General features: G+C 35.9%; 1 protein-coding gene and 2 long non-coding RNA genes across 3 annotated transcripts; all 3 read right to left on the bottom strand.

Annotated features, from left to right (window-relative positions):
- Window positions 1-1,472: 1,472 nt before the first annotated feature.
- LOC145631988 (uncharacterized) lies at window positions 1,473-3,008 on the bottom strand. The gene is made up of 4 exons (XR_014112437.1): window positions 2,707-3,008; window positions 2,557-2,601; window positions 2,303-2,430; window positions 1,473-2,186 (listed from the first exon to the last, which is right to left on the bottom strand). It is a non-coding gene; the product is annotated as an uncharacterized LOC145631988 (long non-coding RNA).
- Window positions 3,009-3,142: 134 nt separating this feature from the next.
- Window positions 3,143-5,494, bottom strand: LOC145631987 (uncharacterized). The gene is made up of 11 exons (XR_014112436.1): window positions 5,427-5,494; window positions 5,262-5,333; window positions 5,061-5,140; window positions 4,900-4,960; window positions 4,710-4,782; window positions 4,445-4,534; window positions 4,285-4,355; window positions 3,952-4,122; window positions 3,644-3,735; window positions 3,454-3,504; window positions 3,143-3,361 (listed from the first exon to the last, which is right to left on the bottom strand). It is a non-coding gene; the product is annotated as an uncharacterized LOC145631987 (long non-coding RNA).
- Window positions 5,495-5,687: 193 nt separating this feature from the next.
- LOC145632672 (putative disease resistance protein RGA4) lies at window positions 5,688-9,546 on the bottom strand. Its single transcript, XM_081685020.1, has 3 exons — window positions 6,430-9,546; window positions 6,277-6,308; window positions 5,688-5,776 (listed from the first exon to the last, which is right to left on the bottom strand). The coding sequence occupies exons 1-3, from the start codon at window positions 9,544-9,546 to the stop codon at window positions 5,773-5,775; spliced, it is 3,153 nt and encodes a 1,050-aa protein (XP_081541146.1). The 3' UTR covers window positions 5,688-5,772.
- Window positions 9,547-15,349: the final 5,803 nt, after the last annotated feature.

The following is a 15,349-nucleotide window of genomic DNA, read 5'->3' as shown; positions in this document are numbered from 1 at the left end:
TTCGGGGACGGAGGGAGTACATACTCTGCTTGGCAAACTTCTGGGAATTATAAATAGAGTAATAAAAAAACATGGTTATGTGATATAACGTGTCATTTAATTTGGGTTCATCCAACTCCCGTTTATGTGTCGGACACCATGTCAGACATCGACACTCGTGGGACACACAACGATATGTCTTAGACCGTATCCATGATATAGGTTGTTCAACCTTTTTTTATTTTTTTATTTTTATTTTTTTTATTTTTTTATGAGATATTTTAAGTAGAGTAAGATAAATAAGGTAATTGTTAAATAATATGGGTGCCTTCATATATAGCTCATTGTTAATATGATACAATATTTTTTTTTGAGAGCTAATATGATACAATATGATCTAATGAGAGGATGGAATGACAAATATATGGCCAAGTTCTTTTTTTTAAAAGTATTTTATGAATTTTAACATCCCGTACCCGTGTCCCTTATTTTGAGATAGACGTTTTTCCGTATCCGATTCATACCCGTATCGTGTCAGTATCCGTTTTTGTGCAACCTAGATACGCAGTATATTACTTTTAATTATGAGGTTTGTATTGTTTATGAGATCTTTTATTTTATTGTTATCACCAACCCAACAAAAATGATTTTGTTGTGTTTGAACTTTGGAAGGTTATCATTGTAATTTTGCTACTAAGATTCAAATAAAAAATGATAAGAATAAGAGGGGGGGGGGGGTGGTTTGATGTAAATAAGGCCTTGGTATAGTACTTTACGGACCAAGCCTGCCTTGATAAACAACATGAAGTGGAATATTGAAACATTTTATAATTAAAGTATATTGTCCTCAATGTATGATCATGGAGTGGTTAATTTCACGAAAATTCTTGTCCTCTGTTGAGACATTTTCAACTTTCTGAATTATGATGTTCTCTGTAGATATACATCGTAGCTCACTTATGCTATGTTTGGATAACAAATTAGAAGGGAAATGAAAGGGAGGGAAATAGGAGGAAGGGGAAGGAAGGAAAAGTGGAGGAAATGATGAGCTCCATTTTCCCTCCAAATCTCTCCAATTTTGAAGGGATGGTCTTTATTAAAGGAGGAGGGAAAATGGATCCCTCCCTCCCCCTCCCCTTTCCTCCCCCAACATATTATCCAAACAAGGAACTTTGTCTCCCTCCCTTTCCCTTCCCTTCCTTTCCTTCCATTTTTTGTTATCCAAACATACCCTTAGAATAACATCCAATTAAGATTCCAATTATACCTTTTGGGGATAGGACACGGGAACCTGAGGTAAGATAAATAGTACAAGCAACATATGTATGTACTAACATTGGGCTTGGCAGCCTTGGTTGATGATATTTTTAACAGAAATACAATAGAAAATCAATCAGACTAGAATGCAAAATCCATCAGTTCTGAATCCTTCTGTTGGAGTAATTTGAGCAAGCACATAGAAAAAACATAGGAAAACCTTGGATAGTCCTAGATAGAATGCAATTGTGGGTCTCCCTATTCAATCTGATGCTCGTGAATCGTGATAGGTTATACATACAAACATAGCCCGATTGTAAGCCTACAAGTTCGAGACATATCTACACCAGTAGACACTACAAATTTCAACATCAGGCATTACATAAAGCAGCATTGCTGTATTTATTCTCACCTGTACAAAGCATCAGAGGGACAGAAAACCCACCTTCTAGGAAGGGTTGTCAACTGCCCCCACATCATGTGCTTAGGTGAAAGCGTAAAACTAGAATATAAGCACTTAAATTTGCAAAGAAATTACAGAAAGCTAAGATGAGGTAGCTCTGCATCATCTGATAGGGACTGATATGGTAGCACCGCGCAGCAACAGCTCAACCATGATCCACTTCAAATGAAAACAGGTAATCGTGCATCAGTGAACCATCTCTTCATCAGGTACAATTGCATCATGTAGGAACAGGTCACCATGTCTATCAACACGAGCAAGCCGGCCAATAACATGAGCATTGAATGTCAGAAACACGCTGCTAGAACCACAGTTGCTGACTTGCTGAGTCTAAAATTGTTAGCATTATGGTCCCAAGTTTGCAACATGATCTCCTAAGTCATTCAGAGCAGTAACATCATTTCCATTCCATTATAAACTGTCAAGAGCAGGGAAATTGCTATCCATCAGCTGAGTTGTCAGGGATTTCTGTGTGAATGCAGCTGGACTGTCCATTGTACAAGCGCATGTAAATAGTTAGCCATATTTCACATTTTAAAAATTAAAACTGTTAAGTAAATATTTGACAGAGAAAAAACAAATATCGAGAGCTTCTTAACCTACATATTTTCGTTGATGTTAGCTTTCAACTCGTCCAGTTATCATGCGGCAAGAGCATAATCAAAATCAATAGGAATCCAATGCTTTAGGGCTTCCAATATAACTATGGTAGAGACGTCCACATAACAACACTTTTAAGAGTTATGCCCAGTAACGCGGAGATGAATGTTGCAGGAGTGACCAGAAAATCAGTAAATCTATCAATGTAAACATATGAAAACCAATTCAAGTAAAACGTATATGTTCTTTGGACTTACATAAGCTAAAAGGTTCTGAGAAAATTTATAGCATCTCTTGAGGCACTGCAAAAATTAAAATTTTATGTAGTTTGAAGTATATATTTTCAGTTGCAGCAATCAAATTTTTAAGAATAGATGCCTACATGTAAGAAGAGAACCTTTGTTTACCTGCATCGCGCATCTCCAACTCATTCTCTTTGGAATAATTATAATCATAAGAGCTGCCTGCAGCAAATAAGTGTCATTTATCCTCCAGTTCTAAGGCTTCATTTCATATTACAAATGGAAAACCATTGCATTAAGAAACCACTGCAACATAATGTCTTTGCAAAAGCTCACAAAAATAAAAGTTAGTACTAAATACTTACTTACACAATAGAGAACAATTAAACAGATAATAGGAGCTTATTATGGTGCATATGCTTTGCAAGAATCGCCCATCAATGATTGAACAATATTTAAAAGTCATTTAATGATTGTTGATAAATTTTGTAACGAGAATACCTTCAGAGTTCAGACTGGTTTATCTTCTCACAATTCCAATATATACTTCAACCAATGCCAAAACCAGACAATCAGTCAAGTCTACAGACCACCTGTTTGATTCAAACATGAGCAACATTCGACACCAACTAGCTATGGAATCTCTCTTAAATATCGCGAAGACAGATATTTTCAAGCCAATATCCCCCTGTTTTTTTTTCTTTTCCCCTTTTTATCCTCTTTGTTGAGGGTTAAAAGGATTACATACCAACACAAATCCCAAGGTTTTTCTTCGATTAACAAAATCTGCGATCACCTAAGTACATCCCCTTTTAGGGAGCTGCAAGAAAAGGACATGCATACAGTATAATCTTCAGTTGCAGTGACAAATATGATAAAGCAGCTTTATGTGAGAGGGCAAGAGTTTCTTACCAAGTTTATCACTAGAATATTTCATCTCTTTGCTGCTCAAAATATCTGCGACTTCAAATTTAATGCCCAATAACCATTGCCAGCAGAATTTTGCAGGAAATGCATCAGAGAGCAAATGGTTAATTTCCAAGGCAAAACAAATCATAAAATCAGTTAAATTTGATTGATGAGGAACTATGTATTTAATTACCTTTCGACATCAGAACATCTTCTCTTTTGGAGCATGACTAGCAGCCAATACCATCATCCAATCAATCAAGTATGAAGATCACCCTTGCCTAACTGTTGCAAAATTAAAGAATAGAACTAATTTGAGGAAGACAATAGTTAAGGTAAAAGCCCAGCATTATGTTTCATTTTTGTTCCTGTTTATAAAGGGTATAACAAACAAAACAAAGCCTGAGATAGTATGCTAGTGTACATTAATTAGGCACCACAACAAGATATTTTAACAATATCCATAATGTTCATTACATTATAACTGAAGGAATGACTTACCCCATGTCGAAAGCTATTGGTCATAACCCCAAAACTGTATCTGCTTAAGGAGTCGATTGCCTTATTTAAGATGATACAGAGCAGATATTTTCAGTCAACAAGTGTACAGACTGTCCCTTGTCTGATCAGAATTGAGCTAGTAACATTCAACACCAAGTAGCAAGGGAGTCTCTGAATTATCAACAAAAGAGGACAGATATTTTCAAGTCAATATCAGTCAGGTATGAAATACACAAGTTAACCATATTAACCACATCCCTCTCTGCTCTCTTTTTTTTTTTTTTTTTTTTTTTTTTTTTTTCCTTTTTCTTGAGGGTTAAAAGGATTACATACCAACATAATCCCAAGGTTTTTCTTCGAGTAACAAAATATGTGATCACCTAAGCACTTCTCCTAAAAGGGAGCTGCAAGAAAAGGACATGCATACAGTATATTCTTAAGTTGTGACAAATTTGATAAAGCAGCTTTATGTGAGATAGAAAGAGTTTCATACCAAGCTTATCACTAAAACATAAGCTCTCTTTGCTGCTCGAGATTTCTGCAACTTCAAAATTCTGCCCAATAACTATGGCCAACAAAGTTTCTGCAGTAAAATTAAACATTCGGTTTGATAGATGCATCAGAGTGCAAATTGATATGTTATACTAATGCAAATACATATGGCCCATGTAATATTCTCAGTTCCCATGTTTAATTTCCAAGTCTAAACAAATCTTAAACTCATCTAAATTTTATTGATGATGAACTTATTTAAATACCTTTAGATATCATTACATCAGAACATCTTCTCTTTTGGAGCATGAATTGCAACAAATTCCACCATTTTTGTTCCTGCTTGTAAAGGGTATAAGAAACAAAACACTACCTGAGATAGTATGCCAGTGTATATTAATTAGGCACCACAACAAGATATATCATAACCATATTAGAACTGAAGGGCTGACTTACCCCCATGTCGGTTGCTTCTAGTCCTAATCCCATAACTGTATCTGCTTGAGGAGTCAATTGCCTTGTTTATGACCATACAGAACAGACGTAGGTGTTATTGGAGGTTATGTATGACATCCATAAAGAAACTGTGTTTAGACTCGAGTGGAAATGTGCATTACCTAGTCAACAAGTGTACAAACCGTCCCTTGTTTGATTCAGAATTGAGCCACATTCAATACCAAGTAGCTACAGAGTCTTTCTGAAATATCACAGGAATAGAGTTATTCATTTATACAAAAGGAGTTATTTTTAAGTCAATATCCCCCCTCTATTTATTTATTTTTTTCTCCCCTTACTTGAGGGTTACAAGGATTACATACCGACATAATACCATGGTTTTTGCATCAAGTAATACAATCAGTGATCATTTAAGCACATATCCTTTTAGAGAGCTGCAAGAAAAGAACAAGCATAAAGTCAATTCTCAGTTGCAGTAAAAATATTTGATAAAGCAGCTTATATGTGAGAAAGCAAGAGTTTCTTACTATTTACATCAGAGAAAGCAAGAATTTATCTCTTTAATTACTGCTCAAAAGTTACTGCCAATTAACCATTGCCAACAGAGTTTGTTTCTGCAGATTCATAAAACAAAAACGTTAATTGATGCATCAAGAAGCATTTAGAGATGTTATACTGATGCAAAAACATATGACCCAATTTTCTCAGTTCCCTTGGTCAAATTTCCAGGAAAAATTAATTTTATATTCATACAGTTTTAATTGATGATGAATTATATATTGAAATACCTCTCAATGTCAGAAGATCTTCTCTTTTTAAGCATGAATAGCGATCAATAGCACCAGCCAGTCAGTCAGGTATGAAATGCACCCCTCACCTAATTCATGCAAAAACGAAGAATATACCAATATTAACCATCAATAAAATAGAACTTATCTGACAAATGCAAGTTAAGCTAACAGCCTAACATACTTGGTTAGTATGTTAGTGTACATTAATCAAGCAGCACAACAAGACTTGATTTGTATATTTACATGAGATCGAACTACATATACAGAATGTTCACTATAATAGGACTGATGAGTGACTGGCTTTACCTCATGTCGGGTGTTACTAACCCCACTCACAAAACTGTAATAGTAAGGCCATATATACATAGAAGCTGCGATGTAGGTGTCGCGATCAACACAGTTAAAACATCCATATATACATAGAATTACGAAGCTCTATTGGAGTAGAAATATGCATTTTCTTCTCAATAATGAGCATAACTTTTAATGTTATCGAATAGAAAACGAGAAAATCCAAGTTAAACAATTTGGGCATGCTCATAGAAAACAACTAATGAGTAAATTACAAACGGAGAGTGAGGGATACCTCAAGTGTTTAGACTTCTTCTCTTTGATTCTCTAAACACCAAAAAAAAAAAAAAAAAAAAAAAAGTAAATTACAAACAACAATAACCTAGTTTAGCGATAAAAACATTGCTGAATAAATAAATAAATTACATACACAAAATGGATATATTACCTTACGATATTCCGAAAAATCTTCAACATATATATTAGGGATGTGGCATATTTTGAGCCAGTCTTCCCCGTCTGGTTCCTGGCATCTATCCTTGAGTTCACAGCTGGGCTCTTTTATTTCTAGTGTATTGAGGGAGGTAAGGTGTTTTATTGCTTCTGGCAGTGATTTCAGTTTTGGGCAATCATCCATTACAAGTGTAGTGAGGGAGGTCAGGTGTTTTATTGCTTCTGGCAGTGATTTCAGTTCGAAGCAATCACGTATTACAAGTGTAGTGAGAGAGGTGAGGTGGCAAATTTCTTCCAGCAATGATTCTAGTTGAACGCAACGGCTAATTTCGAGGAAATTCAAGTTGGTGAGATGCTTTATCCTCAGATACCCGCAATAATCAATTCTAAGGTGTTGAAGAGAAGCGCAGATTTGAAAGCCTTTAATTAGAGATCCACCGCGGCTAACATCCAGTTCTTTTAGATGTGGACATTGAGGAATGTACGTCAAACTCTCGCAAGCCCAAATATCCAGCTTATAGAGCCGAGGAAATGATGGAATGGAAACAATTTCCTTCTCCATCCATGTTTTATTTTTCCACCAACCCTTTAATTTCGGCATATTAATTAGCTGTAACTCCTCAAGACACGGAAAGAATTTCGTAGACGGAGATGATGCATCGGCATCACTCTCTATGTACTCCATACTCTGCATATTCTTAAGGGTAAGATATTTGAGATGGCAAAGTTGACTCAGTGATAATGGCAGATCTAGCAACTCCTCACAGTCTAACCGGATACTCACAAGCCCTGACACCCAACTTGGCAATTTGCCGAATTCGGTACCAATAAGGCCCACAATCGATAACTCCCGAGCTTGCCTATTACAGAACAGGAACTCCAGCAATTTCTTCTGACCTTTCTGATCCTGATCAATATCATATTCTATATTAAGAGAATCGAGTTTTACTTTCATACAAATATTCCGTTTATCATTGCCGAACTCCTTGAAGCGGAGAACACCTCTTAGGTTATTGATAACAGGTTTCAAGTCTATGAGGTAATCATCATCCCCACACACTCTAAACATCGTTAATGTGTGAAGACTTGTTAAATTGCCCATCCCTGCTGGCATATGAGTCAAGCTGTCACATCCATTTATATCCAACACCCTAAGATTTACTAGTTTGCTTGTGTCTTCTGGCAAATGAGTCAAGCTCTCACATCCATTCATATCCAACACCCTAAGATTTACTAATGTCCATGTGTCCTCTGGCAACTCCTTTAGTTTCGTGCAATTAACTAGTTTTAATGTTTGTAGATTGCAAAGGTTGGTGATCGATTTAGGGAGCATCTCCAAATCAATATTATATGAGAGATCAAGGTACCTCAAGTGTAACAAACTACCTAGTGTGTCTGTAAATCTATAGAGAGATAAACGCTGTATAGACAACACCCTTAAACGACTACATTTTGAAATAATTGAGCTCCAAAACTCCACATCACTAAAGTCTACAAAATTTGTACAGAAAGTACGCAATGTTTTACTGGTACAATTCCTTGAACTTGACCAGTTAACCAGGCATTCTTCACTATCAAAAAACACATGACGAGCATTCCTACAAGTTTTCAATGTCACGGACTCCTTCCCAGCTACCTTTCGAGCAAGGTCATGTATGAGATCATGCATTTTGACTGAGTTAATCCCGCCATTATCATTCTTCTCAACGTCTTGGAGAAAACACCTATGCAATAAAATTGAAAAGTATCTTTCGCCAGTATCTTCAATGCTATTATCTGTACCACTAGGAACAAGATAGCCGTGTGCTGACCATAACCTAATCAACTCCTCTTTAAATATTCTATAATCCTGAGGGAAGACCGAGCAAAAGCTAAAACAACTTTTTAGAGCGGGATCAAGATGATAATAGCTAAACATCAAAATTGGCATCAAGTCATCCTCATCGTCAGGCATTTTAGCCAAATCAATTCTTCTGTACGACTGCCAAGCATTTATATCTTGATCACGCAACAAACTAGCGACCACCTTTATAGAGAGAGGCACATTAGCACATTTTTTCACAATATCTCTGCCAATTTCATCAAAACCAGCAATGACTTCGTCTTCCTTATTTTCAAGTGATATTTTTCTAAATAATTCCCAAGAATCCTTTTCAGAAAGACCTTGCAACTTGTGCATTGGATAATTTCCAATAGCTGTTGCCACCTTTTGACTGCGACTGGTCACCAAGATTCTACTTCCCTTTCCACCTAATTTCAAGATGTCTCTCAGCTCTTTCCATTTTATACCTCCCTCATGCCACACATCATCTAAAACAAGCATGTACCTTTTCCCTTCAATCTGCTTTTGAAATTTACTATTTAGATCTTCGAATGTACGGTACTCCTCCTTAAGTATCTTACTTAGTATATCTTTTGTATCAAAATTAAAAGACACACAAACCCAGTACATCTCATCTTTGAATGTTGCTTTAATCCTATGATCACTAAACACAAGTTGAGCAAGAGCTGTTTTACCCAACCCTCCAATCCCCACAACAGTCACAAAAGATATATCTTTGTCTGAGTCATCTTTCAACAATAAATCCACAATCTCCTTCTTATCAGCATCTCTCCCAATAATATTATGTTCATACACATAAGAATATGTTTCCACTCTACCCTTGACAGGCTTATACAGCTCACTGAACCCAAAATTCTTATGATTTGTTGATAAGCTATCCAACTCCTCCCTAAGCTTTTTAACCTCAGCAGACGTTTTATAAGCAAATAATACCTGGTTCTTAGAGGAGAAGAAACGGCGTACCTTCTTAGAGAGTTGACCACCAGGCATACCATTCAGCTGCTGAGCAATGGTTCTATATTCATCAAACAGATCATCAGCATCATACACAGCGTTTTTCAGGTTCTGAACCCAGCATTGGCCTTCATGGCTGAGCTCCTGCCACTTAGAGCTGGCATCAAGGAGGAAACTGTTGATGGTTTCAACAGTTTTGAGTAACTTCTCAAGCTCCGATTCATACTTAAAGACTGAGCATAGCTTCCGCACTTCCGCACACTGCAGTGTTGCAAAAAGTGTCTGAGCAACACTCAGTGCCGTCGCCACGTCCATCTTCAAGCTAAGTTTTGAGGTAACAATAAGCAGAGAAAAAGTATGAAGGTAAGAGAGGAAGTATGTAGGGTGTTGTTTTGGTTGGAGTGTTGTAATTGTAAGGTCTGATATTCTCTTTAAACAGATGAATAATGGGTGGTCCTCTTAAGAGCGTGAGCAAGGGGGGAGAACTATGTCCTATTTTCCACTAATGCTTAGTTGCTTACAAACTCTCTTAATTTTGTTTTTTTTCTTGTAAAAAACTTTAATGTGGATATTTTATGGTAATCCATGATTGATACTTGTTGAATTATATCCTAGCCAAACAATACGTATAAGTAATCCTTTCTTTTTATTTTTTATTTTTTATTTCTTTTTATTATTATTATTATTATTATTTTCTACTCTCATTATTATGGGATGAAACATCGTTAGACCTTATTTTGGTGTTTAGAGAGCCACAAGGGTGGGGGTAAGAATCGATCTCAAGATCTTCTGAAACCGGAAGGGAAGCTCTAACCACTTGAGTTATCCCTCACTCTCATCGTTAAACCTTATAAATGTACAATGCTTGGTCCCTGCAGGCGCCGGTACAGAGTACCGTACCGACCATTCAAAACGACAACACTTTGTAAATAAAACGCGGAGGTATTTTGGCTGCTTTGGTTAATAAAAAGGCGGAAAGAACATATACTATGAAACAAAAGAACATGGGTGTTTAAAGTGAAGGAGTTATGTCTTCGTCGTGTGCAATTGCTAGATATATAATTGGATCAAATTATGGAGATAATTAAGTTCGTACTTTTGGGTCGTCGTTTTGCCATAGCTAGAGGTACTAACGATCTTTGGACTAGTAAAATAGGCCAAAGCCCAATTGGACGGATCCTATAAGGTCACACAAAGGGGCTAGATCGAGCATTAGAGGACGAGGCCCATCACGGGCCTCATCACTCTAGGTGGCCGGCCATATGGAGTGGACAAGGGAGTTTTGGGCTTCGTGCCCTAGTCTAATTATAATGAGATTATAAATAGACTAGGTGCCTAGGTTTGCAGAAGTAAGCAATTAACTGATCAGTGTGATCAAACCCTAATTAGCAAACACGAAACCCAACCCTCTCAAAGTCCTCTCTCTCACACGGCTCTCTCCTCCTCCTAGGCGCCGGTGGTGTGTCGCGGTGGTGGTAGTTCGTGCGGTGGTCGGTTGTCCGTAAAGGTGGTGATCGCGGTTTTCCTCAATCACTCGACCAATCTAGTATTGGTGGACGGCTCGTTCGAATCTCGTGGACTAAGTAGAGGAGCAACGCTTGGGGCTCTATTCTCTCCCTGATTTGCCTGTCGAATAGCTTCGTGGAATTCACGCGTCAAAGGTACGATTATGTGTCTTGTGTGTTATGCATGTGATTCTTGGGATTGGTACATGATTGAATATGATTCATGTTTTTCCGCTGCGTAGTACCTATAAACTCCTACAGTGGTATCAGTTAGCCTCTTGCATGAACGCGCTAGATCATAATAATACGATTATTTGATGTCCACGTTAATTTTATAATCAATTAAGAGGGAGAAATCAATTTAATTATGGTTCAATTATTATATTTAATGTGATTAAACTTTTGGAATTGATTAAATGTGATTTAATTATGCTCAAAATAGCCATGAAGAGACCGAATTAAAGCCCTAAATTGTTCGAAATTTTCGAACCCCCTCACCCTATTTTTCGAAATTTTCGAAAAACCTAGCCCTAAAATATGATTTTTATGCTTGATTTTGATTTAATTCGATTTATTTTATGATTCATAATTTTAATCAAATTGATTTATGCATAAAAGTGTTTTGTGTATGATCATCAATTTAATTTTAAAAGTTAGAATTAAATTGGGATTAATTTTATGAAGAACCCTAATTTTAGAGTTGAATATGATTTAATTTTAATCTTTTGGACTGATTTAATTTAATTTTAATAAGTGTTATTTTAATTAAATTAAAACTCAAAAAAAAAAAAATTGTTTTAAGTGGTCGGCAACCGCGGCTGGGTGGCGCAGCCACGGCGGCTGCCGACCGGGGTGGCAGTCCGAGAGGGAGGGAGGGAGGGCAGGCGGTATGGGGTGGCTGTGGGCAGCAGCGTGCAAGCGTTGCACGACTGCTGCCACGGCTGCCAGAGCAGCTGCCCGCTGCTGCCTTGCGGCAGTGGCTGCTGTAAAGGCAGCCAGCCACCGTGGCTAGCTTCGGCTGGCCAACCACGGTGGCCGGCGGTGGTGGCTTGCGGTTTTAACTAAAAAAAATTTTTCTTATCTTATTTTAAAATTATTTCAAGATAATTATGAATTATTTTGGGATAAAATCAGTTTTATTTTGGATAGGATAAAATATTTTGAAAATATGATCTTTTATTTTTAAAAGATAAAATTGGTTTTATTTGGATAAAATCTTTTATTTTAGGATAAAATCAAATATTCAAAAGTTGTTATATTTGATATTATCCATGTTTAAAGTTGTTAAATTGGTAATTATCCTAATTAAAGTGGATAATTTTGGATAAGATTGACTAGGATATTCTGAGCATATTCCAAAAGGTTAATAATTGATTTAAATAATGTGATTATCCCATAATTAGATTAGGATATAATTGATTTTAAAATTATTTGATTGGCTAGTAATTAGGATAGAATCTCCTAAATTTGTTAGGATAATCATGAAAGATTAAATATGATTTATCTTTCTAGATTAAAATATGATTTGATTCTATCTCATGACTAAATTAAATATATGATATTTAATAAACGGTCATGAATAATATATGATATTATCTAATTATGATTAAAATATAAGATATTTTAGGAAATGCGTTGACTTTATAATGAACATTCGATGCTGTAGTTTAGACAAGCATGTTGAGTGATTTATTATATGGCAATTTTATATATAATATATGATATTATGTTGCTATATATAGACTAGTATGGCCCATAGATTCTTAAATATGATCTGCGCATCGTGATGTATTTTTGTAATCTAAAATACGGTCTGCGTACCGTTAAGTATTTTTGTAACTTTTATTTAAAGTAAATAGAATAGTTATTTAAATAGTGTTAGTCCAAAGAAGCCCATGAAGTGAAGGCCCAAAGGAGTAAGGTGGATGGAGATCCATGATGATTCAAGTTGAAGCCTTTTCATTTCTAGTTTTATTAGGACTAAGGGGCCATACTATGTCATGATTTATTGCATTAGTAGATTATGCATGTTAGATTTTATTTATGTTGATTGATGATGCGCTAGAGTTCACTAAATAATCACAACATAATAAATCTAGGTCCCAGTAATATTGAGATAGCTTTTCCAATTAAAAACCCGATGAAACCTTTGATATTTATGATGGGTCATGCCTCAGCTGGGTGTCATACTATATCTTAGGGGAGTGGGGGTAAATCACGTTTTACACTTTTAATTGGTTATACTCAACAAGGTTACCTAAAGAGTTTAGAACCTTGAAGCTAAGTGTAATAATTAAGCATGAGATGATTAATTATTCAACCAAGAGTTACAAGAGTTGTAATCAGTAAAGAGTTTACTCACCTTGAAAATGTAATGGTTGATGGTAGGGCCTCAGTCCGGTCAATTATTGCACAATAAAGGATCTCGGAATCACTTAAATTCAATTGGGATCAATTAATTATTGAATAAAGTGTTTTAAAGTTACCAAATGAATGCGTTTATGGTACTTTATTTTTAAATTAAACATAATTATTAAACTTTGCCTTATTTTGACATAGATGGGTAGCCGTAACCACAATGACAACAACGTTTACAACCTTCGACCATTCCTTGAGAAGGATAGGTTGACAGGGGAGAACTTTTCCACTAGGGAAAGAATGCTAAGACTTGTTCTTAAATCTGAGGGTAAAGAGGATATCATTGATACCCCATTACCAGGACCTCTGCCAGAAAATCCAACTGCGGTAGAGATCAAGAAGCACAAGGAAGCTTATGACAGAGCTATACCTATCACTTGATTAATGATTGCTACCATGGAACCTAGTCTACAAAAGCGTTTTGAGGACCAGGATGCCTATTCAATCATGCAAGAGCTCAAAACTTTGTTTAAGAAACAAGCTAGAGTTGAAAGGTATGAGCTCCATCGTGAGATTCTGGATTGTAGGATGGAGAAGGGAGCCACAGTTCATGATCATGTTTTCAAAATGATCGGCCTAATTCAAAGTATGGAAAAACTGGGGCACCCATACAGTGATGATTTGGCAACAGACATCATTCTCCATTCACTACCAGAAAGTTTCAACCAGTTTATCATGAATTTTAACATGACTGCCACTGCAAAGACTATTAATAAATTGCATGCAATGTTGGTTAGTGCTGAGAAACAAATCCCTAAGGAACCTAAGAAGGAAGTTCTTATGATTCAAAAGGGAAAGAGGTTCAAGAAGAAGGGGCAAAAGGCTAGTGCCAAGAGCAAGGGCAAGCAAGTTGCCAAGGCTCCTGAGAAGCCTAAGACGGCTCCAAAGGCCAAGGCTGCAAGTGAAAGTGAATGCTTTTACTGCAAGAAGAAGGGGCATTGGAAGCGAAATTGCCAGAAATACCATGACTTCCTCAAGAAGAATGGAGCATCAACCTCAGGTATAATGTTATGAACATTTTAACTTTCACTTAGGTATATGATACCAAGTTGCAGTGCTTAACATAGTGATGTTGCGCAGGAACTGCAAATAAGAGAAGCTAGCAAGGAAATGGAGCTTGAAGGTTCACTAGAAGTGTTTGAGTGGCCAAAGATAGCTTCATAGTTTTAAAATTTTGATTAGTTTATCATGATTTTAGAACAATTTCCAGTTTTGATGAGACAATATTTCGGTTTTCTTGTTTTGAATACTGAATTTGGTTTACTTGGCTTGGACAAGTGTTGATCCATGACCAAGGTAATAAATTATTTTCATTTTGCTAGATATGAGTTAATTTTGTTTTATGACATTGATATAAGTAGATCACAAAAGTAAATTTAGATGATTTAAAGTACACTTACTTACAACAAAGTAAGGATAGGTCACATTAACCATTTGCACATCTAAAGTTTTGGATAGACTCTCATTCTTATATGATTATGAATCACTTGAGAATTAGAAGTCATGCTTGATAAAAGTTAAAATGACCAAGTTGCCTTTTAGTAGAAAGGGTAAAAGAAGCTAAAATGACCTTTTGGTACTCATACATATGATGTACGTGAACCAATAAGTTCAAAATTAGCAAAGAGATTTAACTATTTCATTGCTTTTACTAACGATTTAAGTAAATATATCGATAATTACTTAATGAAGTAAAGCTTAGAAACATTGAAATGTTCAAAATTTCCAAATGAAATGTAAAATCAGTTTGAGATAAACAATTTAACACCACAATATGATTGTTGTGATAAATATTTAACTCAAAAAGGAATGATCATCTAAAGGGAATTGTTGAATTAATTCACAATCCAGAAACATTACAATTAAATTGTATGTTTATGAAGAAGGAATCAAACTTTGCTTGCCATTGTTCGATCCAAGATTTAATGATTTACAAATATCATTTTGAGGATATGCATTCGAACAACAACAATTACGATAAACTAAACAAGAAACTTAACCAAAGCAGTAGAAAAGATGTCATAAGAGTTATGATTTGGAAATGTTCCAAGAGTTATCTTTTCTAAACAGGATTAAGGGTTATGAAATCAATGTAAAATGTTTACAAAGATAACATAATACACCCTAAATCAGAAATGTAGTTCTTCATGGGTCTTCTCATGGAGACTAAGAGGTATTATTCCTACAATCGCGTA

This window comes from Chenopodium album, chromosome 5 (genome assembly GCF_948465745.1).
Source record: "Chenopodium album chromosome 5, dcCheAlbu1.1, whole genome shotgun sequence".
NCBI classification, from domain to species: domain Eukaryota; kingdom Viridiplantae; phylum Streptophyta; class Magnoliopsida; order Caryophyllales; family Amaranthaceae; genus Chenopodium; species Chenopodium album.
The sequence above is the reverse complement of the archived record's forward strand: the minus strand, read 5'-3'. Positions and strand labels throughout refer to the sequence as shown.

Bases quoted from the DNA above. Each gene is read 5' to 3' on its own strand.
- LOC145632672 (XM_081685020.1), bottom strand. From the start codon at position 9,546: ATGGACGTGGCGACGGCACTGAGTGTTGCTCAGACACTTTTTGCAACA. The intron at 6,309-6,429 runs GTAATATATCCA...TTTGGTGTTTAG, and splicing joins ATTTTTCGGAATATCGTAAG to AGAATCAAAGAGAAGAAGTC.